General features: G+C 49.8%; 1 protein-coding gene across 1 annotated transcript in view; it reads right to left on the reverse strand.

Annotated features, from left to right (window-relative positions):
• Positions 1-18,140, reverse strand: part of PSTPIP2 (proline-serine-threonine phosphatase interacting protein 2) — a 77,706-nt gene extending 59,566 nt beyond the window's left edge. Inside the window, exon 1 of the mRNA XM_062201603.1 lies at positions 18,040-18,140. Within this exon, the coding sequence (XP_062057587.1) occupies positions 18,040-18,072 (33 nt within the window). The 5' untranslated portion in view covers positions 18,073-18,140. The remainder of the gene's footprint in view (positions 1-18,039) is intronic.
• Between the last annotated feature and the right edge of the window lie 8,811 nt (positions 18,141-26,951).

Here is a 26,951-nt window from a genome sequence, read left to right on the forward strand (position 1 = left end):
ACCTCTCTCTCTCTCTCTCTCTCTAGCTATCTATCTCTATCTCTATCTCTATCTCTGCCTCTCCTTCTCTCCCTGTGTAACTCTGACTTTCAAATAAATAAATCTTTAAAAAAAAAAAAAAAGGCAGGGAGACAGAGAGGGAAACAGAGACAAAGATCTCCCATTCACTGGTTCTCTTTCCAAATGCCCATAACAGCCAGGTTTGGGTGAGGCCCAAGCCAGGAGCCTTGAACTCAATCTTTTTTTTTTTTTTTTTAAGAAAGCTTTTATTTAATAAATACAAATTTCATAGGCACAGCTTCAGGAATATAGCAGTTCTCTCCATACCCACCCTCCCACCCCCATTCCCAGCCCACCTCCTACTCCCTCTCCCATCCCATCCTTCATTAAGATTCATTTTTAATTATCTTTATATACAGAAGACCAACTCTATACTAAGTAAAGATTTCAACAGTTTGCACGCACACAGACACACAAAGTATATGATGTACTGTTTGAAGAGAAGTTTTACAGTTAATTCTCATAGTAGAACACATTAAGGCCAGAGGTCCTCCATGGGGACCAGCGCAGTGACTCCTGCTGCTGATTTAACAATTGACACTCTTATTGATGACGTCAGTGACCACCCGAGGCTCCTGTCCTTTCAGACCTCAGTCTTGCTCTCTCACATGGGTGACAGGGACTCATGCTCTGATGCCTCTCAGGGTGCACACTAACAGGATGCTGGGTCAGAAACAGAGGCGGGGCTCGAACCCGGGAATTCCCAGGGGATGTGGGTGTCCCACGTGGTATCCGAAGTGCTGCAGCAAATCCCCACCCTACAAAATGAAAACTTTCTTAAATACACACATTTAAGTTTTAGATTTAGTTTTTTTTTTTTTTTTAGTTTCACCACAGCCATTTCACCATTGCCAGCCCAAGGTGAGTGTATTTTGGTTTTTCTGTACTTCAGGAATGAGAATATTTTACATACTCACATTTTACATTTAAGCATGTCTTAAATATCATGGTATTAGAAGGAAGTCATAGGGGTTGGCGCTGTGGCGCAGTGGGTTAACGCCCTGGCCTGAAGCACCGGCATCCCATATGGGCGCTGGTTTAAGACCTGGCTGCTCCATTTCCAATCCAGCTCTGTGCTATGGCCTGGGAAAGCAGTAGAAGATGCCCCCAAGCCCTTGGGCCCCTGCACCCGTGTGGGAGACCTGAAAGAAGCTCCTGGCTCCTGGCTTCAGATCGGTGCAGCTCCGGCCATTGCGGCCAATTGGGGAGTAAATCATTGGATGGAAGATCTTTCTTTCTCTCTCTCTTTCTCTGTCTCTCTCTCTCTGCCTCTACTGTCTCTGAATAACTCTGACTTTCAAATAAATAAATCTTTAAAAAAAAAGGGAAGTCATAGAATGTATGAGTATTTCTTCCATTTCACACTCATCAGGCCACAGCTTTCTTTCTTTCACTCACTGGCTGATTTCTTATCCTACTTGACCCAAGGAGCATGAGTTCTGAGCACAGAGGAGTAATCAGGCATCTCAGATGTGAAACACACATAAAGACCACATTTAATTTGACAAGCCAGGTCTAAATTACAACCAACTTGGGTTGAAAGTTATGCCTATGCAAACTGGCACATGAACGTTTACAGGGACTCTATTCATGATGCCAAAAGTTGGAAGCAATTAAGATGTCCTTTGATAGGTGAATGGATAAGTAAACTGTGATATATCCATACCATAGGGTATTATTCTGCAATAAGAAATACTGAACTATCATATTACACGAAGACAGAGGAGAGGTGGATCTCAAATGCATATTTCTTTTGTTGTTTGTTTTTCCCCAGATGGCCAAAATGGCCGGAGCTGCACCAATCTGAAGCCAGAAGCCAGGAGTTTCTTCTGGGTCTCCCATGCAAGTGCAGGGGCCCAAGGGCTTAGGCCATCTTCTACTGCTTTCCCAAGCCATAGCAGAGAGCTGGATTGGAAGTGGAGCAGCTGGGACTCGAACCAGCGCCCATATGGGATGCTGGATGTGATGCTGGCACTGCAGGCAGGCAGTGGCTTTACCCACTAAACCACAGCGCCAGCCACTCAAGTGCATATTTCTAAGAGAAAGAAGCCAGTTGGAAAAGGCTACACCCTGATGATTTCAACTGCATGGCATTCAGGAAAAGGCACAACTGTAGAGAGAGTAAAAAAATCAGTGGCTGCTCTAGGTTCAGGAGGAGGGAGGAATGGATGAACAGGTGGAGCCCATGAGCTTTTAGTGAAGCTCTTGTGTATGAAGCTATCATGGGGGATATGTGATTATTCATTGGTCAAAACCCATGGAACACAAAGGAACTCTAATGTAAACTATGAGCCTTAAAGATTTATTTATTTACTTACTTGAAAGACAGGACAACAGAGGGAAGAAAGGGAGAGACAGAGAAATCTGTCTGCAGGTTCACTTCCCCAAATGACTACAACAGCCAGATTTGGTCCAGACTGAAGCCAGAAGCCCAGAATTCCATCTAGATCTCCCACACGGATTGGCAGGGACCCAAGGACTTGGTTCATCATCTGCTGCCTTCCCAGGCACACTAGCAGAGAGCTGGATCAGAAGCAGAGCAGCCAGGATTAACACTCCAGTATGGGCTGATGTCACCATGCCAGCCCCAAGTTTGAACTTTAGATAACAATGTATCTACCTTGGTGCATCAACTATAACAAATCAATCCTACTAATGCAGATTTTAATAATAAAAGAATGGGGAGGAGCATGTGGAAAATCCATATCTTTGTTTCATTTTTATATAAACTTAAAGCCACTCTCAATAATAAGCCTCTTAATTTTAAAAGAGTTGTTTACAATGTGGTGCCAGCATGTTTCAGCTTTCTACTACTAACACAGGTTTTTAGCAACTTGATGATCATTTCAGCAAATTGGTTCTTGTCAAACTGATTCTCAGGGGTTGGAGCTGCTTCCTACTGCAGCCGCACTGGTCTTACTGTTCCTCAGACATGCCTTCCTCTTCCCCCAGTTATCCACAGGCTGACCAGCCTGTCTCCTTCATGTCCCAGCCCACATGCTACTCCACAGACACCCTCTATGACCACTCTGTCCCCCAAACACATGAGTGCTTCTGCATGGAATTACTCAATGTGGCAGGCATGGAATGACCACCTCCCTCCCAAAGATCTTCCAGGCCCTGGAATTCGTGAACATGCCACTTTCCCTGGAAAAGGGGATGTTGGGAGTGTGACTCACATAAACACCCTGAGATGGGGAGATGGTCCTGGTTGTCCAAGTAGACTCAGTATAACCACAGTCTACAAAAAAACCACGATGACATGACTGCTGGTTCTGAAAATAAAAGAGGCCACTAGCTAAGAAATGTGGGCAGCTGCTAGAAGCTGGGGAAGGCAAGACCATGGTTCTCCCCTCAAGGTTCCAGAGGGAAATTCCAGCTTGCAGACACCTTGACTTTAGCCTGCTGAGAATGCCAACACTCAGAACTGCAGGCTAATAAATTTGTGTTGTTTTAAAACACTGTTTGTAGGGCCAGCACTGTGGCACAGTGGATAAAGCTGCCAGCTGCAGTGCTGGCATCCCATATGGGCACCGGTTCGAGTCCCAGCTGCTCCACTTCCGATCCAGATCTCTGCTATGGCCTGGGAAAGCAATGGAGGATGGACCAAGTCCTTGGGCTCCTGCACCCATGTGGGAGACCCAGAAGAAGCTCCTGGCTCCTGGCTTTAGATAAGCCCAGCTCCAGCCATTGTGGCCATTTGGAGAGTGGACTACCAGATGGAAGACCTCTCTCTCTCTCTCTTAAATCTTTAAATAAACACTATTTGGGGGCCAGCACTGTGGCACAGCAGGTTAAAGTCCTGACCTGAAATGCCAGCATCCCATATGGGTGCTGGTTCTAGTCCCAGCTGCTCCTCTTCTGATCCAGCTCTCACTATGGCCTGGGATAGCAGTAGAGGATGGCCCAAGTCCCTGGGCCCCTGAACCCATGTGGGAGACCTGGAAGAAGCTCCTGGCTCCTGGCTTCAGATCGGCACAGCTCCTTCGATTGCAGCCATCTGGGGAGTTAACCAGGAGATGGAAGACCTCTCTCTCTGTCTCTACCTCTCTCTGTAACTCTGTCTGTCAAATAAATAAAATAAATCTTAAAAAAAATTATTTATGCTAATTTGCTGCAGCAGCAATGGAAAACTCACACATCTGATTTATTTCCCTCACTCCAATCACTAAGGTTCCTGACTGTATGTTATTTTGCTATTATGGGTCTTACACACTAGAATATAAATCCCCAAAATCTAGTATCATGCCTAGCACAGAAGAGGTTTCCAGTAAGCACAGGCATCACTATCCAAAGTTACAGAGGCAATCACAGAATTTTAGAGAAGTTACACCAGCAGCCCAAGATTCATCAGCAAAAGCTTATCCATACAGGCTCAAACCCAGGGCTATCCAGAGCCAAAGCCTGAGCCTCTGAGTCCTCAGGAAAACATTGCGTAATTAGCATCATGGCAGAAGGACAGAGACCCCTATAGGGGCATAGAGGAGGGAGCAGCACTGCCAGAGATGTTAGAAAGAATGGTCTGTCTTTCAAATAGAATGAAAATAAACAACAAAGAGATTTCCACTCATTATCTCAACTTTTAAAATTAACTGCAGAGATACTACACATTACCCACAATTCTACTTCCTTATCACAACTAGGACCTACTTTATCATTTGAGACACCTTGTAGACCTAGTGTGGGGCCTGCAGATCTCATTGACCTCACTGCACAACAGGCAGCTCAAGCCCAGAGTGGTTACTGAGTGGCCAGCCACTCAGTTATTCTGAGCAGAATAGCTGCAGTCCTCAGATGACAAATAGCCATGGCCAGGAGGGCTGTGCTGCCCTTGGCTGATGGCCTCTCCTCCCCACATCCCACTCCCTCAAATCAATCAAGTCCTTCTGAATGGCTGCTGTCATCGTACACTCAGACTTTCTCAGGCCATTGGTCTTTCTAGGCTTCCAGCTTTCCCATCTGAAAGCCCACCCACAGGGCTCATTTCTTTATCCCCCAGGAGCAGACAGGCTTCTAGTTTGCTGAGCCCTTTGGCCCTGGGACCTTCAGTCTGGTTTCTGTGGGCAGGGCCACAGGCAGGTCCTTGAATCTGCAGCTCATCCGCTCTTTTGACACCTGGGAGGAGCGCCAAGGTCCATCATCCACAGACACCCTTCCTCACTGCCCAGGGAGGGGGAACTCCAGCCTGTGCTGCCAGGAAGAGGCCTGCCAGCCAAGACAATGACCCTGGGCTGTGGCTCGTCAGAATCAAGGTTGACCATTGTTATGTGAGAAATGAGCTGGGAATCCTGCTTGAATAGGTCGGTGCTAGCTTTGGACAAGCAGTGAGGACGCCCAAGCTTGGAACAAAAAGCCCAAAGGTCCAGTCCATAATGCCCAGGTCTGACAAAAGCCTGATGTAAAGACTTTTACTCTAGAAAGCTGGGGTCCTCCTGAACCCCTTATTCAGGTGCCACAGATCAGAATCTGGAACTCCTGGGATGCAGAAAACAGTGTCTGTGTTTGATAACCAGAGATCTGTCCTCAGAGCAGATTCTATGAGGTGGGGGCCACCAAGACACTTAGACTTTTGGACATTTATGACCACTTATGGATCTGTAACTTCTAACAAACAGCCATTCTTTAAATCTTAGTGTTCAAATAGAGACAGAGGGGCCAGCATTTTGGTGTAGCAGGTAAAACCACTGCCTATATTGCCAGCAGCCCATACGGGTGCTAGGTCAAGTCCCTGCTACTTCACTTCCAATACAGCCCCCTGCTAATGGCCTGGGAAAGCAGCACAGGATGGCCCAAGTGCCTGGGCCCCTGCACCCATGTGGGAGACCTGGATGAAGCTCTTGGCTCCTGGCTTTGGCCTGGTCCAGCCCTGGCTGTTGCAGCCATCTGGGGAGTAAACCAATGGATGGAAGATCTCTCTCCGTGTGTGTGTGTGTGTGTGTCCCTCTCTTTATATAACTCTGACTTTCAATAAATAAATAAATATTTTTAAAAATATAGGAACAGGGACCAAGCACTGTAGGACAAGAGCCAAAGGAAAGGCCATGGCGACTGTTCCCTCTGGCAGTTCGGTTTGCATGCATCACTCACCAACACCAAACGCCAGAGTTAATGAGGCTCCTGCCCCTCAAAGGACATGATCTTCAGGTGGGGCTGGGGTCTCAGAGTCCCTACCCTAGGCAGCTTATTCAAGCATTCCTTCCAACCCTGGGCCATGTCATGTCATACTCTACCTCCAAGGTATTCTGCAAACACAGATTTCCCGGCCTGTTGCATGCCCCGTACCATTTTAGCACTCTGTAGGGACTGGTCCCTCCCCCCCCCCCCAGCACCCAGGCAGACCTGCCCCGACTTTGCCCTGTTCAACCACTCCTCTCAGCCTAAGGAGGAATGGTCTCTTGCTTCCAGTCAGTGTCCACCCCTTCACAAGAGCAGAGGCTCCAAGGACGGCACCAACTTTCCCCAGACTTTGCAGGTCCACACAGATCTCCGGCTTCTGCAAGTGTCAGCATATATAAGCACTCGGGCTCAAAAGCCAATTAAATAATGGATAAAATTCTGACCTTAGACAATCTCTACGATAAACAAGTCAATATTTATCAAGCTTTCAAATGGACAAGAAGTTTTTAAACCCTGATGTGTAATAGGTGAAGGTGAACTCACATATTAGGTCAGTACAATAAACTTGACTGTACAGACAGTCCCTGACTTATGATCTTTTTTCTTTTTCTTTCTTTCTTTCTTTTTTTTTTTTTTTTTGACAGGCAGAGTTAGACAGTGTGAGAGAGAGACAGAAATGTCTTCCTTCCATTGGTTCACCCCTCAAATGGCTGTTACGGCCGGTGCACTGCACCGATCCAAAGCCAGGAGCTAGGTGCTTCCTCCTGGTCTCCCATGCAGGTGCAGGGCCCAAGCACTTGGGCCATCCTCCACTGCCTTCCTGGACCACAGCAAAGAGCTGGACTGGAAGAGGAGCAACCAGGACAGAACTGGTGCCCCAACCGGGACTAGAACCCGGGGTGCCGGCACCACAGGTGGAGGATTAGCCCAGTGAACCCCGGCACAGGCCATGATCTTTTTTTTCTACTTAAGATTTTTGTTTGCTTTTAGGATGATACAACAGCAACCTGCGCTCAACAGAAATCATAGTTGAACTCTGAAGGTGGAGCTTCTCCCCAGGCTAGCACAGTAGGCACTAGGATCCTCTCCTGGATCACTTGCTGAGCGGCAGCAGGGAACAGAGCTCCGTTAGTCCCAATATCAGGAGGAGAAACGCCCAACTCCACCGTGTGCTGTGTTGCTAAGCTACACTGTTCCACAGGTGAGGTTTCTTAAATGGGCTTCTAACTTACAATGTTTTTCAATTTACAATTGGGATGAAACACTATCATAAATTGAGGAGCATCTGTACAAAGTCACGTAAAGAATGCAAAGCTTGGGAAGGGGGCCCAGCACTGTGGTGTAGCAGGTAAAGCTGCCGCCTGCAGTGCTGGCATCCCATGTGGGTGCCAGTTCACATCCTGGCTGCTCTACTTCCGATCAAGCTTTCTGATATGGCCTGGGAAAGCAGTAGAAGATGACTCAAGTGCTTGGGGCCCTACACCCACGTGGGAGACCCAGAAACAGCTCCTGGCTCCTGGCTTCTGGCTTCAGATGGGTGCAGCTCTGGCTGTTGTGGCCAATTGGGGAGTGAACCAGTGGATAAAAGACCTTTCTCTCTCTCTCTCTCTCTCTCTCTCTCTCTCTCTCTCTGCCTCTCCTTCTCTCTCTGTGTACTCTTTCAAATAAATAACTAAATAAATCTTAAAAAAAAAAAAAAACTTGGGGATGTTGAATAATTTGAATGAGGGCCTACCCCTCAACTTGCCAAGAGCCAAGCTGGGATCCAAAGCCAAGATGTCTAATGCACCAGTCAGAACTGCCTCTCACTGCCCCATGCCCACCCTGGATGTCAGAACACATGAATTACACACACAGCTGCACATACCCCTGAGGATATGCACCAGCCAATGAAGAATATACATGCAAAATGCAAGTAGTGAATGACAAGAATATATTTTTATCAATATTAAATATTTTACAAACATATAAGGAAAGCATGAGGTAGGAGACAAAACCATTTGTAAAACAGGAAACAAAGTCATAAACAAATGTTCACCCTCCTAGGTAATAAAAACACAAATGAAAGTGTATTAAGTAACTGGGTTCGCATATCAAATGGGCAGAGAAAAACACAATGGCCAGGACCGATGTACAGAAACAACCATCTTCAAATATTATTGAACACACGAGAATATGTCCACCCTTTGGGAAATCTGTCTGGTTCTTCTTATCAAGAGTTTTTAAATGTCCTACCATTAGCACTAGTTTCAGACATTTCATGGGCGTTGATGTGACTCCACCCCATGTGAGGGATTGAACGAGGCCCCCAGGGTGCCAGGCAGGAGGGAGCCATGCCAGCCCTGGAATGACTGGCTGGGGGCTTGTGGTATGAGAGAGAGGCAAACATTGCCGTGTCTGGGGGTCTCTGTTACTGGAGGCCGAGCCTAATTCTATCTATACAGAGGACAAAAAGCTCTCCCCAGCCATGTCTGGTTTCCTAACAGAGTAGAAGCAAGCCCACCAAAACCGAGGTGGGATGTGGGAGGGAAGTAGAAGTCTAAGTCTAAGCAGAGAAAAATCCCTGTGCAAAGGCAGAGGGTGACCTTCTTGGAGCAACACTAACACGGCTGGGCAGTGACGAGTCGCGTCATGAGTTTCCAGAAATAGACACAGAAAGGATCCAAATTTTAAGTCCCTGTATCACAACCCTGGGATTATAGAAAACTGGGAGTTACATAAAAGCTAAACAGCAATAGAATAGTTAAATCCTGTATAATACACTTTTATATAATTTTCAGCAAAAGTAGACAGCAAACATAAAATAAAGCAAAGATATTTTCATTGAAATAGTGGAATACAAAAAATAGTGCATCATACACTATGATTGCAATGATACACAGAGAAAAATATTAGGAGAAATACCAAATATTAGGAGAAATACTGGGGTGGGTATTGTGGCACAGCAGGTTGGGCTGCTGCTTCGGATGCTTGGATCCAACACTTGAGTCCCAGCTGCTCTACTTCTGATCAAGCTCCCTGCTAATGCGCCTAGAAAGAAGCAGATGATGGTTCAAATACTTGGGTCCTGCCATGTACCTGGGAGACACAAATGGGGTTCCTGGCTCCTAGCTTCAGCCTGGCCCATCCCTAGCTGTTGCAGCCAGCTAAGGTGTGAACCAGTGAATGAAAGAGCTCTGTGTGTGTGTGTGTCATCTGTCATTCAAATAAATATCTTTTTAAGTATAAACTTGCTAGTGATGTATTTTTAATTTCCTTAATTTTATGTTAGCATAAGTATTTAAAACTATTATTTTAAAATTTCATGTTAGACTCATCTCCTTGAGAAGATAATAATCTCTTCTTTAAAAAATATTTATTTAGGGGCTGGCACTGTGGCGTGCTGGCATCCCATATAGGCACCAGTTCGAGTCTCAACTGCTCCACTTCCGATCCAGATCTCTGCTATGGCCTGGGAAAGCAGTAGAAGATGGTCCAAGTCCTTGGGCCCCTGCACCCATGTGGGAGACCCAGAAGAAGCTCCTGGCTCCTGGCTTCAGATTGGCCCAGCTCCAGCCATTGCGGCCATTTGGGGAGTGAACCAGTAGCTAGACGACTTCTCTCTCTGCCTCTGCTTCTCTGTAACTCTGCCTTTCAAATAAATAAATAAATCTTTAAAATATATTTATTTATTTGAGAAGCAGAGAAAGACAGGTAGAAAGAGAGCTCCCATTCACTGGTTCACTCCCCCAAATGTCTACTCAGCCAAAGCTGAGAGTTGGGAACTGAGTCCAGGTCTCCCCAACAGGTGGCAAAGACCCAACTTCTTGAGCCTTACTGCTGGTTCCCAGGCTGTGCATTCACAGGAAGCTGGAATTGGAAAAGCCAGAGCCAAGACTCGAACCTAGGTACTCCACTGTGGGACAGGGCATCTTAAAAGCTAGGCCCAACTCCCAACCTAGTAATCATCTCCATAAAGTGAGATGTGTGGGGTTTTCTCTCTGTGACCTGACAGCAGCTATCCTATGGCTGGCACCTGGACATCACACGTATGTATGGAGCTGAACTGCCAAGGTCCCTGGAGAAGAAGTAGTAACCAGGGAAGAAGTTCCTCTCTTCAACCACTTGGAAACTATAATACATTACTTGGTCATTAATGAAGAGACCCTGCAGTAGAGTACGTGAGGGGAGAGAGCAGATGACAAGTTCAGGGGCAGTCGGTGCTAGGCCGGGCAGGGCCTGAGAGGCCGCGGCCAGACTTCTGGACTCCAAGTGCAAGGGGAAGGCCTTGGAGGAATTTCAGCAGGGGAGCAACCTGACCTGATGTACGCCTCGTGGAGCTCTTTACGTGACGTGGCTGGAAAACAGTGGCTCCGACTCCAGGGAGCACAGCCAGGCAGCAGGTCCACAAAACACCCAGTTCAGACTGGGAGAGGGGTTTGGGGGCTCCAGGAGGGGGTTTCCACAGGAGGGAGTGGGCGCTAACAAGTGTTCTAAATACCCACACACTGGGGCGTCTACACTGAGAGAGAGAGCAGTGGAGGGGCTGCGCTGATAGACAAGAATGATGTAGGGGGAAAGGCCATGTGAAAGCGTGGGAATTACAGGAACGTGTAGACGCAGAACAGTGCTTAGCTGTGGAGTAAGCAGTCTTCACACGTCGTGAATGTCACCTGTGTCACATCGGCGAGATTCGCCTTCGGCGGTTCAGGGGAAATCAAGTATGTTACTCTAGTCAGTGAGAGAAAGAGGGAATCAGAGTGAAAGGCATGTGTGAATTCTTTATGCTCTTGACTTTAGCTTTGAAATTCTTTCTCAGTCAAAAGCTTAAAGTAGCAGAATAACTACAAAGAGAAGTAGAAATAGTAATATAAAAGAGCTAAGTCTCTATTACAGCAGTAAGTCAGTAGACAATGCTAAAAACTGCTCCATCAAGAGACAGTAGTGTATTTGGATCTAGCTGGAAAGCCCAAGAGAGCATTTCAGGCATAGAAAGCCAAGACACTGTGGCAAAAAATGTTCTACACTGAAGGATCTCTGTGAGTGAGACCCCAGTGGAAAAAAAGGGACCATCAAAGAAGGATGTACTTTTCTCTGAAGGGAGGAGAAAACTTTCACTTTGCTTATGGCCCTGTCTAAATACTGATGGAGTTTGCGGACTCAGAAGGCTTCCATAGCCTTGGCAGCTCATGTCAAGAGCCTTGGGTGATCACTGATATTATAAATAAGAGTGTCGGGGCTGGCCCCATGGCTCAGTAGGTTAATACTCCACCTGCGGCACCGGCATCCCATATGGGCACCAGTTCTAGTCTTGGCTGTCTCTCTTCCAACCCAGCTATCTGCTATGGCCTGGGAAAGCAGTGAAAGATGCCTCAAGTGCTTGGGCCCCTGCACCCACGTGGGAGACCTGGAAGAAGCTCTTGGCTCCTGGCTTCGGATCAGTGCAGCTCAGGCCATTGCAGCCATTTGGGGAGTGAACCAACGGAAGGAAGACCTTTCTCTCTGCCTCTCCCTCTCACTGTCTGTAACTCTACCTGTCAAATAAATAAATAAATCTAAAAAAAAGAAAATATAATAAATAAATAAGAGTGTCAATTGTTAAATCAACAACAGGAGTCACTGTGCTCTTGCTTCCCATGAGGGACCTCGGTCCTTAAGGGGTTGTACTATGAGAATTAGTAGTAAAGCTTGTCTTCAAACGGTACTTTATACTTTGTGTGTCTGTGGGAGTGTGGGAGTGTGGGTATGGGGGGGAAGAACCACTACACTCCTAAAGCTATACCTATGAAATTTGTGTTCATCAAATAAAAACTATCTTTAAATAAACAAATAAATAATCCTTTATACACTGTAAAAAAGAGACAGTAGTGTAATATTTTATGAGGTGGTAGTAGGAAAAGACAGTAAGAGCTTCTGACGTAACAATGTTGAGAAAAAATATGGAGTTGGATGTGGCAGATGCAAAGAAAATGCTGTTTTTTAATTATAAATTTTTTGGAAATATGTAAGTAATGTTTAAAGATTAAATAAATTTAAAAAATTTTAAAGCATCTACTTTTGTTACTTTGACTTAAAAATTTTGTTAACTTCTACCAACCAAAAATTCTCTATGCCTTTTCCCTTGTCTAGGTTTTGTCCTTTGTATTTCTTTTTTTTTTTTTTTTTTTTTTTAAGATTATTTGAAAGTCAGAGTTACACAGAAAGAGGAGAGGCAGAGAGAGAGAGGTCTTCCATCCGATGGTTCACACTCCAGATGGCCACAAGGGCCGGAGCTGCACCGATCCAAAGCCAGGAGCCAGGAGTTTCTCCCAGGTCTCCCACGTGGGTGCAGGGGCCCAAGGGCTTGGGGCATCTTCTACTGTTTTCCCAGGCCACAGCGGAGAGCTGAGTTGGAAGAGGAGCTGCCAGGACTCGAACCAGCACTCAAATGGGATGCCAGCGCTTCAGGCCAGGGCGTTAACCCACCGTGCCACAACGCCAGCCCCTGGCCTTTGTATTTCAATAAGAATCTTTTATTTTCCTTAAAAGATAAGTCCACGCCTTGCTTTGGAGTTTTGTTTGTTTGTTTGAGAGAGAGAGAGATCTTCCATCCGCTGGTTCATTCCCCCAAACGACTGCAATGGCCAGGGTTGGGCCAGGCCAAAGCCAGGAGCCAGGAGCTTCCTCCGGGTCTCCCACATGGGGTCAGGGACCCACGCACTTGGACCATCTTCTGTTGCTTTCCCAGGCCACTAGTAGGGGGCTGGATGAGAGTGGAGCAGCCGATCCTGAACCGGCGACAATATGGAATGCCGCAGCATCACAGGCGAAGGCTTAACCTACCACGCCACAACGGGCTTAACCTACCACGCCACAACGCCAGCCCCCACCTTTGAGATTTTTAAGGTGATAAACCAAAGTAAAAAAACTTCAACAATTATTTTAGAGACAGCTCCCTCTGGCTGTTCTAGGAAAATGCATTGGGCAGGAATAACTGTCCAAAAGATTTCACTTTGTTTTTTTGCCACTAAGCAAAGCAACACACAATAACCCTTATGATGTGTTTCTAGGGGCCAGATCCAAGAAAGAATATTTTTAAATTAGAGCAAAAAATCTAAATATTGTTTAAAAACTAGCATATGAGGGAAGCATGGAGGGTGAGTTGTAACAACTTGCTTTCTTTTCCTTTATTAAAAAAAGAAAAGCCTCTCACACTTTTCTTCTGAGCCCTGGAGAAAAAAAGTGCTTGAATGAAGTTGGATGCAGTACCAGCTCAGGATCTTGTGAGGTTTCAGAAGGACAAGATGCCAAGATGGTCAAAGGTTCAGAGCAGACGGACAGCCCTGGGTAGACAGTATGGCAATGAGCAACTTCAAATGTCCCCAAGACTTCTCCAATGCCCAGGGAAAGGTGCCCCACCTGTTGCAGGTGCAGGGTGCTGAGACAGCAACTGGGAAGCTGGTCTGGACCAAAAGCCCTAGAAATCAGGAAGGTTGGTTCAAAATAAGAATTTAGAGGTAGTGCTGTGGCACAGAGGGCCGGGCTGCCGCCTGCAACACCAGACCCCATATCAGAATGCCACGTCAAGTTCCAGCTGGTCTGCTTCCAATCCAGTTCCCACTAATGAACCAGGGAAGGCAGCAGAGGACGATCCAAGTACTTGGGTCCCTGCCACAGATGTGGGAGACCTAGATGGAGCTCTAGGCTCCTGGCTTCAGCCTGGACCAGCTCTGGCCATTGCAGCAATCTATGTGTGTGTGTGTGCGTGTGTCCATCTCTCTGCCTTTCAAATAAATAACTGTTTAAAAAAAAAAAAAAAAAAGGATGTAGAGGATGTGCAAGGACAGCCTGGGCGTCATAGCTAAGTGCAGAGCCTGGAATTGCCCTGCAGTGGGAAGACAGTGCTTTCATCCAGCTCCCCTGGCACAGGTCCCACAGCCACCTGTGCATGCAGGGTCTGAAAGACTCCAGTGTGTGAGCACATCCACAGCTGGAGGGCACCGCGTCTCATCAGGCCAGAGACTGAGACTTTGCCCCTGTGGCGGCTCAGCTATTCCCCTGGAGCTCTGCAAACCCTATCCAGAGCTTCCGTTCTTTCAAAGTCCAGCAAAGTTAACCAAGGTAAACGGCACAGCCCTGCTTGACCAAAGGCCACAAGGAAGGTGCAGGTAGAGAAAAGGTGGGAGAGAAATGAAGTGTGTACCATCACCAGGCAAACTCAGCTGGGGCCGGTCCCAGTTCCAAAGAACGCTCATCGTTCCTTTTGAAAGGGAGCCATCACAAGGTTCCATCTTCACGGCGCATTTACGTCTATAAGGTGTTTTGACTCGGTCTTTTTCGGGAACATGTACTAAACTGGACCTTGGGCCTGCCAATTCTCCAGAAGCTTCCTTCCTTGGCCTTCTCCTCCTCCTTACACACAGGCATTCGCCTGTCCAAGACTTCTCATGTCTTCATTCTTTCTCCTTGAGTAACTGTGACCCACTTCCTTTAACTGTCGCCTCTGTGTTGTTAGTAATAGCTAACAACTACAGGCCCTCTGAGCCAGGTTCTGCACTAAACTCTCAGGGTTAATCTTTGCAACAGCTCTATGGAGTAGTCACTGCTACTATTCCCATTTTATGCATGGAAAAATTGAGGCTTGAAGGGTGGCAGTCACCTGCCTGATGCCACCCAGCTAGTCAGGGGCACAACTGGGATTCAAAACCCAGCAGTGCACCTGTGCTGCTACAATGGCACTCCTGTACTCCAGGTCATGCCATGGCCCACTCACCTGTGCCCCCTTTCTAAGCCCCTCAAACCCAGAACGTCAACCGCCAGACACGAGGGAGTACTCCCCGCCATGCTTGGACGGGCTGCTACAATATTAAAACACTCATACTCCCAAACCCTGCTGCCTGGCACCCTATCCCCTCCCCTGTCCAGCAACCGTGCCATGGTGCTGAGGGGTGAGGCTGCGGCAGAACAGGGCTTAGCCCTGGGCCTTGCTGGTGCCCTACCTGTGGCTAATTGCTGTTGTTACCACCCTGCCTCCTTCTCGTTTCTCCACAAACCAGTTCCTCCAGCTGACTTCTGTATTTCTGGGACCCACGGCTCATTCTTCAATTTCCCTAACACAGAGCCCGCTCCAGCCTCTTGTCCCCTCCTCTGCCGCGGACCTGCCGTCGCCTGTACCGTCCTGTTTCCTGTCCCCTTTTGTCTCTGCCACTTCTCCCACCCATATTCTCCTCTCCCTTCTCATGGTCTCCACCTGAAACAGACCCCTCTACTTTGACCCCCGCTGGACTGCCCTCCCCTACCGCTGCATGCTTGAGGCCAGGCGTTCAAGGTCAATACCTTCCCTTCCTACCTTGCTTCCTAGGGCAGTGTCTGCCTTCTAGCCAAGCTTGTTACGGTGGTGGGCTCATCCTACACAGGCGGCCTCCACAGGAGCACCTCTTACAGAGAAGGTATCTCACAGACGTGTATTGAACCTGGTCCATCGGTACCCAGCTGTGTTTCCAAGGGTTCCTACCTGATCCTATCACACCCTTATTCCCCGCCCCTAGCACAGACATGGCCATCACTCAGCTCTTTCCAGAGCCTTGCCTTGCCTGCTGGCCGGGATCTCCAGCGTCTTCCCCTCCACCTCTCTTCCCTTAAGTCCTGTCTAACTGTCCTGTCTTCCTGACCCCTGGAAAACCACAGGGAAAGCGCCACGGCAGGCACCAGAGCCTCCGCCAGTGGTGACACCCAGTGCCCACCCTCCAGGGACTCCTGTCTGGAGCTGGAGGAGACAGACAGATGCACATGAAGAGGCCAGTGGCTGCCCAACATCGAGCTCTGGCTCTGCCCGGAGGGGCCGTGCAGACGGCTCCACGGGGCTGCTTTCGCTCGGCAGCAACCTCGCTGACTCATTGGCCGAGCAGCCGAGCTCTGCTCCACTGGTTAAGAGCTCTAGCGCCTGGGGAATGTTGCTTAACCGCTCTGCGGCTCAGTTTCTTCATCCGCAAAATGGGAAAGTGAGTGAGTGACCCCACAGAGTAGCCATGAGGCTTACGTGAGCTGTGTGCACAGAGTGCTGAGTTGTGGCCCTCTCTGGGCAGTACTGTCTGATCACTGTTTCAGCTCCTTGACATGAATGGCCACGTGGAATCAGAGATGGAAGAGGTACCTTGGCAAACCATTGCCCAGGGCCTCAGACGATCTCTGAAAGTAGAAACCCGGAAAGTTCTTTCCCTAAGACCTTCACCCAGCCACCCTCGACCCAGACCTCATTTCTGCCCCTCCCCTACTCATCCCTGCCTTCCAGGGGCAGGAGCCCTCTGAGGATGGAAGCTGCAGCTCTCACCAAGTCACCTGCCCTGATGACCTCCGGCCCCATTTTACTCATTCAACGTATACCCGGTGGGCACCTGCTCCGTGCCAGCCTGTACAAGTGTGTTACTGAGAACAGGCACAGTGTCTGGCCATAGATGCCCGCCTGCCGTAGGCCACAGATTCACAGGCTGAAGGCACAGAACATCAGAGCTGGGTGCAATCAAGAAAGGCTTCCCGGAAGAAGTGATATTTGAACTGAGACCTGAAAACTGAGCATCATGCTCTGAGGGGAAAGGCACTGCTGTTTCCCACAGCACCAGTCATGAGTCCCAGAATTCCCAGACCTGCTGCAAGTGTCTGCCCTGAGGTCCTTGTCCCTCCCCCGGACGCTGCCCCAGCCGTGCTCTCTACAGAGGCCAGTGCCTTAGCAGGACTTCAAAACCTCCTGCAAAGGGGACCTCACAAGGCAGGCTCTCACCTGTGCCCTGAGGTCACCGACTCAGCAGCCCCCCCCCCCGGGGGGGGCGGGAGTGGGGGGAGAGGAAGACCAGCAGGGTCCCAAGCAAGGAACGTCCCTTGGCAGGGAGGGGTCAGCCCTCTCTCCTTCAGGGAGAGGGCGGCTCCTCTGAATGAGGGGCCAGGATCCTTGAGGGGCCCCTGGGCAGTGAGGAGTGAGGGAAAAGAACTGGACAGAGCCGGCGCCGCGGCTCAATAGGCTAATGCTCTGCCTGCGGCGCCAGCACACCAGGTTCTAGTCCCGGTCGGGGCGCCGGATTCTGTCCCGGTTGCCCCTCTTCCAGGCCAGCTCTCTGCTGTGGCCCGGGAGTGCAGTGGAGGATGGCCCAAGTACTCAGGCCCTGCACCCCATGGGAGACCAGGAGAAGCACCTGGCTCCTGGCTTCAGATCGGCACGGCGGCCATTGGAGGGTGAACCAACGGCAAAGGGAAGACCTTTCCTCTCTGTCTCTCTCTCTCTCACTGTCCACTCTGCCTGTCAAAAAAAAAAAAAAAAAAAAAAAAAAGAACTGGACGGAGGAAGGGGTCCACACAGACCCGCTGCCTGCAGACTGGGCCGGCTGCGCCGTGCCCAGACGTCCCCACCCCCCTCCGTCACCCTAAGGTGCGGTGTGGGGAGAGGTCCTGGGAAGGGGGCTCAGGGAACAGGGCTGCTGGCCCGGCCGTCCTCAGGCAAAGAGAACCCCTCTGGGCTGCGAGACCATGCCCTGGGGCGACCGCGGCTGCCAGCGCGCCAGGCTCACACGTTCCCAGCCTGGGTTCCCCAAATCTGCCCCCAGCTCAGCCCTGGGGCGGTGGGACCCGACTCTGCCCGGACGCGGTGCCCCCCGCCCGGGGGGTGGGGGCTGGCTTTTCTCTCAGGCGACGGGAGCGGTTCCTGTCCGGATCCAAGGCGTCTGCGACCGTAGGCGACCCGCCGCTGGGGGCCTGGCCCCGCGACCTCGGCGAAACGTGGGGCCAGCGGGCGGGGACAGACACGGCACGGCGGCCCCGTGTCCGCTCCGGAGCAGCTGGACCGGGGCCCGGGCGCGCGGCCACCGAGTGGCGCCGACCCCCGGGTGCCCGCCGTGCGCGGCGGCGCCCACTTACCCAGAAGTTCCCCTTGAACAGGGCGCCCGTCATGCCGGCGCGGGCGCGGGGCTTCCAGCGCAGTCGGGGGACCGGACTGGCACCGCGGCGGCCGCGCCCGGGAGCCGCCCGCGCCGAAGCCCCGCCCGGGGGCGCGGCGGGCGCGTCAGTGCCTGGCCCAAGACCGGCCCCGTCTCCTTCCCGAGCTCGCCGCCGAGGGGCGGAGGAAGGGGCCGCGGTGCCGCCCCGGCAGACCCGAGTGCCCCCGGGAAGCCTGGGCACGGGCAGCGCCAGAGGTCACTGGCGTGGGGACTCCGCGCCGAGCCGTCGCTGCAGGCCGGCTCCAGCCCCAAACGGCGCCGCTGCTGCCGCGCCGCTGGACTCCAGGTCCCTTAGTGCGGTGGTTTCGGGGCGTCCAGGGGCTCAACGCCTCCCCGACCAGGATCCGGGTCTGGCGGCCCCAGACCCTTCGCCGCCGGTCCCAGCCCAGCCCAGGAGCTCAAGCTCAACCTCAGGCCTTCCATCCCCCTTGCCTGAAACCAGCTGGGCCTGGTGGCCATGCGGAGCTGCAGGACAAACGCTGCCCGGTGCTGCAGAGGCCCAGGGAGGCCCAGTCGCTTGCCCGGCATCACAGCGCATTTAAGGGGATGAGACGCCCAAGGCTAGAGGCCCCTACATCCCTCCTGGGGCAGAGCCACGCGGGCCAGGCGTTCGCTCGAGGAGGGGAAGGTGAAAGTCCCCGTTACCAAGCCTGGTTCCCGCCCAGCCCAGGACCCCAGACTCTCTAAGGCAAGAAGGTGCCCCTCCAGCAGGTTCCAGTTAGATCCAGAAGCCTGACCGGGCCATTGCTGGGGTGATTTGAAAAACCTCTAGAAGGTTCTGTCCCTTCATGCTTTGTCCACTCCCATCACAACTACAAGGACGGACAACTGGCCGCCAGCCCGGGTCCCTCGAGGGCATGCATCATGCCAGTGTGAGCAGCACTGAGCCTGGTGGGCACCAGGAGGAGGCGCCAAGGACCAACTCCGAACCCGGAAACAAGCTACCAAGGTGTTTCCTGGAGCTGTTAAATACTTAGGGGCAAATACTCTAGGCACAATTAGAATTTTTCAGTTTAATTTTTAGTACATGTCATTTGTAAAGTCTAAGAAAGTCTCATCAGCTTTCATGGAGTATCCTGCTTGATTTCTGTAAGTCAGAACCCAAGGAGCTGGGAATTTTAACTCTCTTCCACCACCTGGTGGCAAAATTTAAAATAGCAAGGGGTTGCCCATGGGCTGGAAAACATTGATTCCACAAACGTTTATCTGGGTGGGGTAAGCTTTGGTTTAAGACAAGTAACTGTCGGTGGGAATGTAAACTGGTAAAACCACTATGATGACAGTTTGGAGATACCCCAGAAATCTGAATATAGACCTACCATATGACCCAGCCATCCCACTCCTGGGCATTTACCCAAGGGAAATGAAATCAACAAATAAAAGTTATTTGCACCCCCACGTTTATTGCAGCTCAATTCACAATAACTAAGACATGGAATCAACCTAAATGCCCATCAATTGAAGACTGTTTAAAGAAATTATGGATTGGCCGGCGCCGCGGCTCAATAGGCTAATCCTCCACCTAGCGGCGCCGGCATACGGGGTTCTAGTCCCAGTCGGGGCGCCGGATTCTGTCCCGGTTGCCCCTCTTCCAGGCCAGCTCTCTGCTGTGGCCCAGGAGTGCAGTGAAGGATGGCCCACGTGCCTGGGCCCTGTACCCATATGGGAGACCAAGAGAAGCACCTGGCTCTTGCCTTTGGATCGGCGCAGTGCGCCGGCCGCAGCGGCCATTGGAGGGTGAACCAATGGCAAAAAGAAAGACCTTTCTCTCTGTCTCTCTTTCTCACTATCCACTCTGCCTGTCAAAAAAAAAAAAAATTATGGGATATGTACTCTACGGAATACTACACAGCGGTAAAAAAAAAATGAAATCTGGTCATTTGCAACAAAATGGATGAATCTGGAAAACATTATATTTAGTGAAATAAGCCAGTTCCTAAAGGACAAATACTATATGTTCTCCCTGATCTGTGAGAACTAATAGGGCACCTAAAAGGAAATCTCTAGAAGTGAAACTGACACCTTGAGAAGCAATGACTTGACTGTCTTGACTGTCGAGGAACAGTTTTTTTTCCTCTTCTCCATACTATTTGTTGAACTCTTTACTTAACATAGAGTTAATCATTTGTGTATAAAGTCAATTAAAAATAGATCTCAGTGAAAAATAAAAGAGGGAATGGAGAGGGAGGAGGAAGTTTATACCTGTAAAGCTGTATAGTTCTGCATACATTCCTATGGACTTACTTACTATATTCCTAAAGTTGTACTTATGAAATGTGTACTCATTAAATAAAAGGTTTCTTTTGGAAAAAAAAAAAAGAAGACAGGTAAGATGTACTGTAACTAATTTAAGAAATTTTACTAACAAGGCTAAATACTACTACAGAGCTAATCCTACTACTATGGCAATTATGAAATAATGAAATTAAACAATCAGGGGAACACAGACACAATGTGGAAGAACCCAAAAGCCATCCAATCTCCTAATTCCAAGCATTAGCTAACTTCAAACAGAAACTGGGGCCAGCGGTGTGGCACAGTGGGTTAAACATCCACTTGCATTGCCCACAACTCATGTTGGAGACCCAGCTGCTGTTTCTGATCCATCTCTCTGCTAATGCACCTGGGAAGGCAGCAGAAGATGGTCCACGGACATGGGTCTCTGCCACACACATGGGAGACCTGGATGGAGTTCCTGGCTCCTGGCTTTGGCCTGGCCCAGACTTGTTTGTTGTAACCTTTTGGGAAATGAACCACTGGATGGAAGAGTTCTATGTCACTCTTCTTTCAAATAAATAAATCTAAAAAGGAAGGCAGGAGGGGCCAGAGCTGTGGCATAGCAAGTGAAGCTTCTGCCTGCAGTGCCAGCATCCCATATGGGCACCAGTTCGAGTCCCGGCTGCTCCACTTCTGATCCATCTCCCTGCTATGGCCTTTAAAAACAGTAGAAGATGGCCGAAGTCCTTGGGCCCCTGCATCTGCTTGGGATACCTGGAACAGATTTCTGGCTCCTGGCTTCAGCCTGGCCTATCCTCAGCCATTGTGGCCATTTGGGGAGTGAACCAGTGGTTGGAAGATCTCTCTCTTTCTCCTTCTCTCTCTGTATTTCTGCCTTTCAAATAAATAAATGAATCTTTATTTATATATATATATATATATATTTAAAAAAAAAAAAAAGCAGGCCATCCCACCTGGCCTGAATTAATTATCTACTGCTGAAAGATAGATTACTTCAAAAGGGTCACACACAGTCCTCAAGGTCAAGGACGCTGCGCTCTGACTGTGGCTCCGGGTGTCTCAGGAAGTTGCAAGGCAGCTGCCCACCGGGGCCCAGTGTCCCCTGAAGGCTCGGGGGAGCTGGGGGACTACGGCCCAGCCCACTCCTGGGCTTCTTGGTGAGTTTCCTGCTGGCTGTATGCCCATCACTGCTGCAGGGACTTCTGCATGAATCTGCTCACACGGCAACAAGCTTCCCGCAGAGCAAGACGTGGCTTTGTTAAGCTAATCTCGGTGCCCTATTCAGGGCCATGCTACTGCCAAGTGGCAGGCGTGCCCAGCCAGCCCAGACCCCAGCCCCTGGCCTGATGTACCCACTGCCCCTGGGCCTGACGGAGGCTCTGCTCGGATCCATCAGGCACTGCTAGGTCTCCTCGCTGCCAGCAGTGGTCACCTACAGTGTTGCCACCTCTAGCCCAAGTTTTGCTTTTCGGCAAGAACTCAAACTTCAGACAGAAGATGCTGGGGTGCTGAACCAGCCGCGCCACTTAGGAATTCTGGGGCCTCTAACAAGCAGGGGACTGTACCAGTCAGTCCCTCTATTGCTTAGAATCCTTTCTATTGCAAGACACAAAACCAACTCAAAGCCATTTAAACCAAAATCATGAGTTCACGTAACTGAGAAGTCTCTGGCTAGCCCTGGCTTGTGCTGCCGGATCCAGAGCTTTGACCAGGCTACTAAGACTTGTTTCTTGTCTTCGGGCTCTGCCTTGGCTGTGCCGGTTTCCTTCTCAAGCTGCACGTGGTGGATCTAGGCACATGTCCTCCAGGAAAAGGACAGAGAACCTCCTCCCCAACGTCTGCAACAAGCCTGAGCCCAGCACTGCCGTGTTCACATCACTCCAGGGCCAGGGGCCCAGGACACTGCTCCACTCCACGAGGAGTGAGAACAGGGCTGAGAGCGGAACTTGAGCATCTTTGCAGCGAACCCGGAGCTGGTGAACAGCAAAGCAAACAATGCCAACTGCACTGGCCAGTTGTTTAAAAAGCTGTAGGCATACGCATTCCTTTACCTCTGCCCCAATCGCATGATGCGGTCACTCCTCTCTTCTTGCAAAGCTACCAGCCGCCCAGCACACTGCCCATGCCTCTGCCTGCCTTTCTCTGGAGGTACTCTGGCATCTCCGGTCTGCTCCCCCAGCCTGAGCTCTCCAGAGACCCCCGACCACTCACCCACCACATCTGCTCCTGCTTCGCAGGCTATGTGGGTTTGCCCTTCCTCCTGACAAGCCCTTCGCCATCACTTCTCCACCAGCTCCAGCCCTCAGGGTCTTCTCACTTCTTGAATTTCCAGAACTTGTCATCTTTAATAACATATGACTTATGCCCTATGTTTTTCTTCCCTAATTTCTGTTCCTTCTTGGGCACCTTACCTCCCCAAGCACCTCTAGCAAAGAAAAGTTTCTCCTATCTTCTCACAAATGAGAGTGATCAAGCCAGCCCGAGAACTCTCTGATCAACAGAAATACTAATGTTGTTGTTGTTGTTCCCATAATCTGAAGGGAGCAGAGGCAAGCCTGGCAGAGGTGCCAAGTAGCTCAAACCAGGTGGGATCCTAGAGACCAGGGCTTGGCCAAGCAGAGGCCACGATGCCACAGAATGAGGGCAGGGGTGAGGTGTGTGATCAGGTGTACCAAGTCCTGTGACAGTCGAGAGGCTGGATTTTTGTCACTAAGGTTAGAAGCAAAGCACACTGAGGCCAGCACAGGAATGGAATACAAGGGACAAACACCCAGGAGGCTAAAGTGCCCAAGGGCTACCTGTAGGATGGATCTTAAGACAGGTTTGCTCTGCAAAAGAGCAAGGGTTAGGGTAATTGTTCAAACGTCAGACAGACAAGGAATTCCAAGGACTCATTCCCATCAAAATACGATGAAGATGAGGAAAGTTCAATACCTACTGTCCCGGAGGACAACCTACAGTGTGGGCCAGTTTTTTTGGTTTCATCATCAAAAGGCAACAAGCCAGTGAACAGAGAGCCAGCATTGTGGCACAGCAAGCTGAACTGCATTGGTAATGCCCGCATCCCCTGTCAGAGGGCCGCCTCAAATCTCAGCTGCTCTGCTTCCAATCTAGCTCCTCGCTAGTGTGCCTGGGGGGCAGATGGCCCCAGTGCTTAGGGCCCTGGCACCCACATAGGAGGCCAGGATGAGGTTCCTAGCTGCTGGCTTTGGCCTGGACCAGCCTCAGCTGTTGAGACTGTTGGGGACTGAGCTGGTAAGTAGAAGATATATTCTGTCATTCTGCCTTCCAAATAAATAAATCTTTAAAGAAAAAAAGAGAGAGAGAGAACAGCATGCTAGACTGGGAAAGAAAATGCATTATCCTACAAAGTGTTCTTAGTCATATGTATATATAAAGAACTCATAAAGCAAAAAGACAAAGTAGAAAATGTATTATCCTACAAAGTGTTCTTAATCATGTGTATATATAAAGAACTCATAAAGCAAAAAGACAAAGTAGTTTCTTAAAAATAGCCCTATGGGGCTGGTGCCGTGGCTTAACAGGCTAATCCTCCGCCTTGCGGCGCCGGCACACCGGGTTCTAGTCCCGGTTGCCCCTCTTCCAGGCCAGCTCTCTGCTATGGCCTGGGAGTGCAGTGGAGGATGGCCCAAGTGCTTGGGCCCTGCACCTGCATGGGAGACCAGGAGAAGCACCTGGCTCCTGGCTTCAGATCAGCGAGATGCGCCGGCTGCAGCGGCCATTGGAGGGTGAACCAACGGCAAAAAGGAAGACCTTTCTCTCTGTCTCTCTCTCACACTATCCACTCTGCCTGTCCAAAAAAAAAAAAAAAAAAAAAATAGCCCTATGGACTTTTTCGAGGGCTGGGACAAGAAATACACAAAACAAGCTTGGAGCATTGCATAGTGCCAACAAGCGTGTGTACACACACACACACACACACAAATTGGGGATACAGCAAAGGGATACAGGCACCAACTGAAAGAGCTCCCAGGAGCCAAAGAAGGGACAATCTGAACAAAGAAATACAACATTGGATCATAATCCAAATGTCAAACAATCATCAGTCCACATGATGTAAATCACTGAGTACATACATAAACAAATGGAGAAGGACAACCACGGCAGGTTCCAAGTAATGTGTGTAGATGCTCCCTTCAAGGAGGTGAAGCCTAACTCCCTGTTCAAAGTAAGAGCCTTCGGTAGACTTCCTCCCAAACACGGTGTGGAGTAGGACAGGGAGGGTTAGAAGCAACTTTCCAGTGAAAACGGCTGCCACGTGCGTCCAGCAGGTGACCCAGTCAATGCCAACACTAGTGACTCATGTTGACAGCATGTGCCTATGGTATCATGTGATGAGAACGGCGCATTCCCTGGGGTCTTCCACCCAAAAGCACCCACCCTCACCCAACCGTGAGAACTATCTAACTCAGCAGCGGGACCTGCTGTGAAATGCCTCACCAATGTCCCTCACAATGTCAACTCCATCACCAACAAGCACAAAGTCTGAGAAACCCTCACAGCCCAAAGGGGTCTAAGGAGATGTGGTGATGTGTCGTAGCCCAGGTAGGATCCTAGGGCAGGAAAGGAAAGCTGGTAAAATCTAGTCAGTCTGAATGAAGTACGGACTCTAGTCGGTGACAGCTGAGTTACTAACAGGCCACCAGGAAACCATGTCAGCCTGGAAGGTGCTCACGTCAGTCTCAACCTACTGGCTAGTCTGTGCTGTGTGATGTATAATGATGTACATACACCCAACTGTATGTCTTCAGCCAGTTAAACAAGGTAACACATACACTTGCAGAAGGCAGTCGACCTTCCTGGTTAATGAAATCCATTCTGAATCGCTGTCTGGCTGCCCTGGAGAGCACGGCTGTCGATATCCAGGCTGGCATCCCCCTGCCTCGTAGTCTTAGTAATAATCCTTGCGTTGCAAAGATACCTGTGCAGAGGCAGGGGCTAGGACGGGCCTGGACCGCCCTCCCGAGGAAAGCCTGGCAGCAAGGCGTCATTCAATACTTCAGTGTCCTCCTTTTAGACCTTTGGGAGAAATTTCTGGCTGTATCAAGTTGAATGTATGGGAAGTACCTGAAATAGAACTTCCAACAAACGAACTTGCCCAAAATGAAATCACGTAACTTCCAAGTCTTCCCCACATCTCTCTGGTTCTCCAGACGGGAAGACTTAAAGTTTAGCTTCTCAATTTTCACTAACTTAAAATCCTGTAATGAATGATTCGTCATGACTGAGGACTGCAAATGCTTTAGTATGGCAAAGCATAAAGTCCTTCATGATAAGACCCAAACATACAGGGCCGATGGAGTGGCACAGCAGTAAAGCCGCCACCTGCAATGCCAGCATCCCATATGAGCGCCAGATTGAGACCCAGCTACTCCACTTCCAATCCAGCTCCCTAATGTACCAGGGAAAGCAGCAGAAGATGGCACAAGTGCTTCAGCCCCTGTACCCACATCTTGGCATGGCACAGCCCAGGCCATTGCAACCATTTGGGAGTGAATGTCTCTCCCTCCCCCTCTGTAACTCTGCCTTTCAAATAAATGAAAAATGAATCTTTAATAAAGACCCAAACATACAAACCACACTACCAAGCAAACCACATGAGCTGCAAGCAGATTAAGTTACTACTCCCAAAATAAATCAACTTCTACTTTCATTTGTATATGTGGCTAAGTCTACCCTTAATGCCCTTGACCTTCGTTTTGTCAAAAATCTAACCCATTCTTTAATACAATTAATTAAAAAAAAAAAAGAAATCACAAATCCATTACCTATATGAAACAGGCTTCCTTCTGAGTGAAGAATGCCAGGTAGAAAACATAGAGGGGTCAGGACTGTGGTACAGACTAAGTTGCTACCCGCAACACTAGCATCCCTTGAGTGCCGTTTCACGTCCGGGTTGCTCCACTACCAATCCAGCTCCTTGCTAATGTACTGGAGGATGGTGCAAGCGCTTTGGCCCCTGCCATCCATGTAGAAGACCTGGAAGGAATTAGACTCCTGGAACCATCTTGGGGGATTGAACCAGCAGACAGAAGGTATAGAAGGCATTTCTCTAACTCTGCCTGTCAAATAAATTATCTTAAGAAAATGTAGAGGAGGCCAGAGCTGTGGCTCAATAGGCTAATCCTCCGCCTGTGGTGCCGGCACCCCGATGGGGTGCCGGATTCTGTCCCGGTTGCCTTCTTCCAGGCCAGCTCTCTGCTATGGCCTGGGAGTGCAGTGGAGGATGGCCCAAGTGCTTGGGCCCTGCACCCCATGGGAGACCAGGAGAAGCACCTGGCTCGTGTCTTCGGATCAGCGCGGTGCGCTGGCCGCAGCGGCCATTGGAGGGTGAACCAACGGCAAAGGAAGCCCTTTCTCTCTCTCTCTCACTGTCCACTCTGCCTGTCCAAAAAAAAAAAAAAGAAAAAAGAAAGAAAAAAGAAAATGCAGAGGAGCCGGCGTTGTGGCGCAGGTTAATGTCCTGGCCTGAAGTGCCGGCATCCCATATTGGCACCTGTTCGAGACCCAGCTGCTCCACTTCCAATCCAACTCTCTTGCTATGGCCTGGGAAAGCAGAAGATGGCCCAAGTC

Source organism: Lepus europaeus, chromosome 9 (genome assembly GCF_033115175.1).
Source record: "Lepus europaeus isolate LE1 chromosome 9, mLepTim1.pri, whole genome shotgun sequence".
NCBI classification, from domain to species: Eukaryota; Metazoa; Chordata; class Mammalia; order Lagomorpha; family Leporidae; genus Lepus; species Lepus europaeus.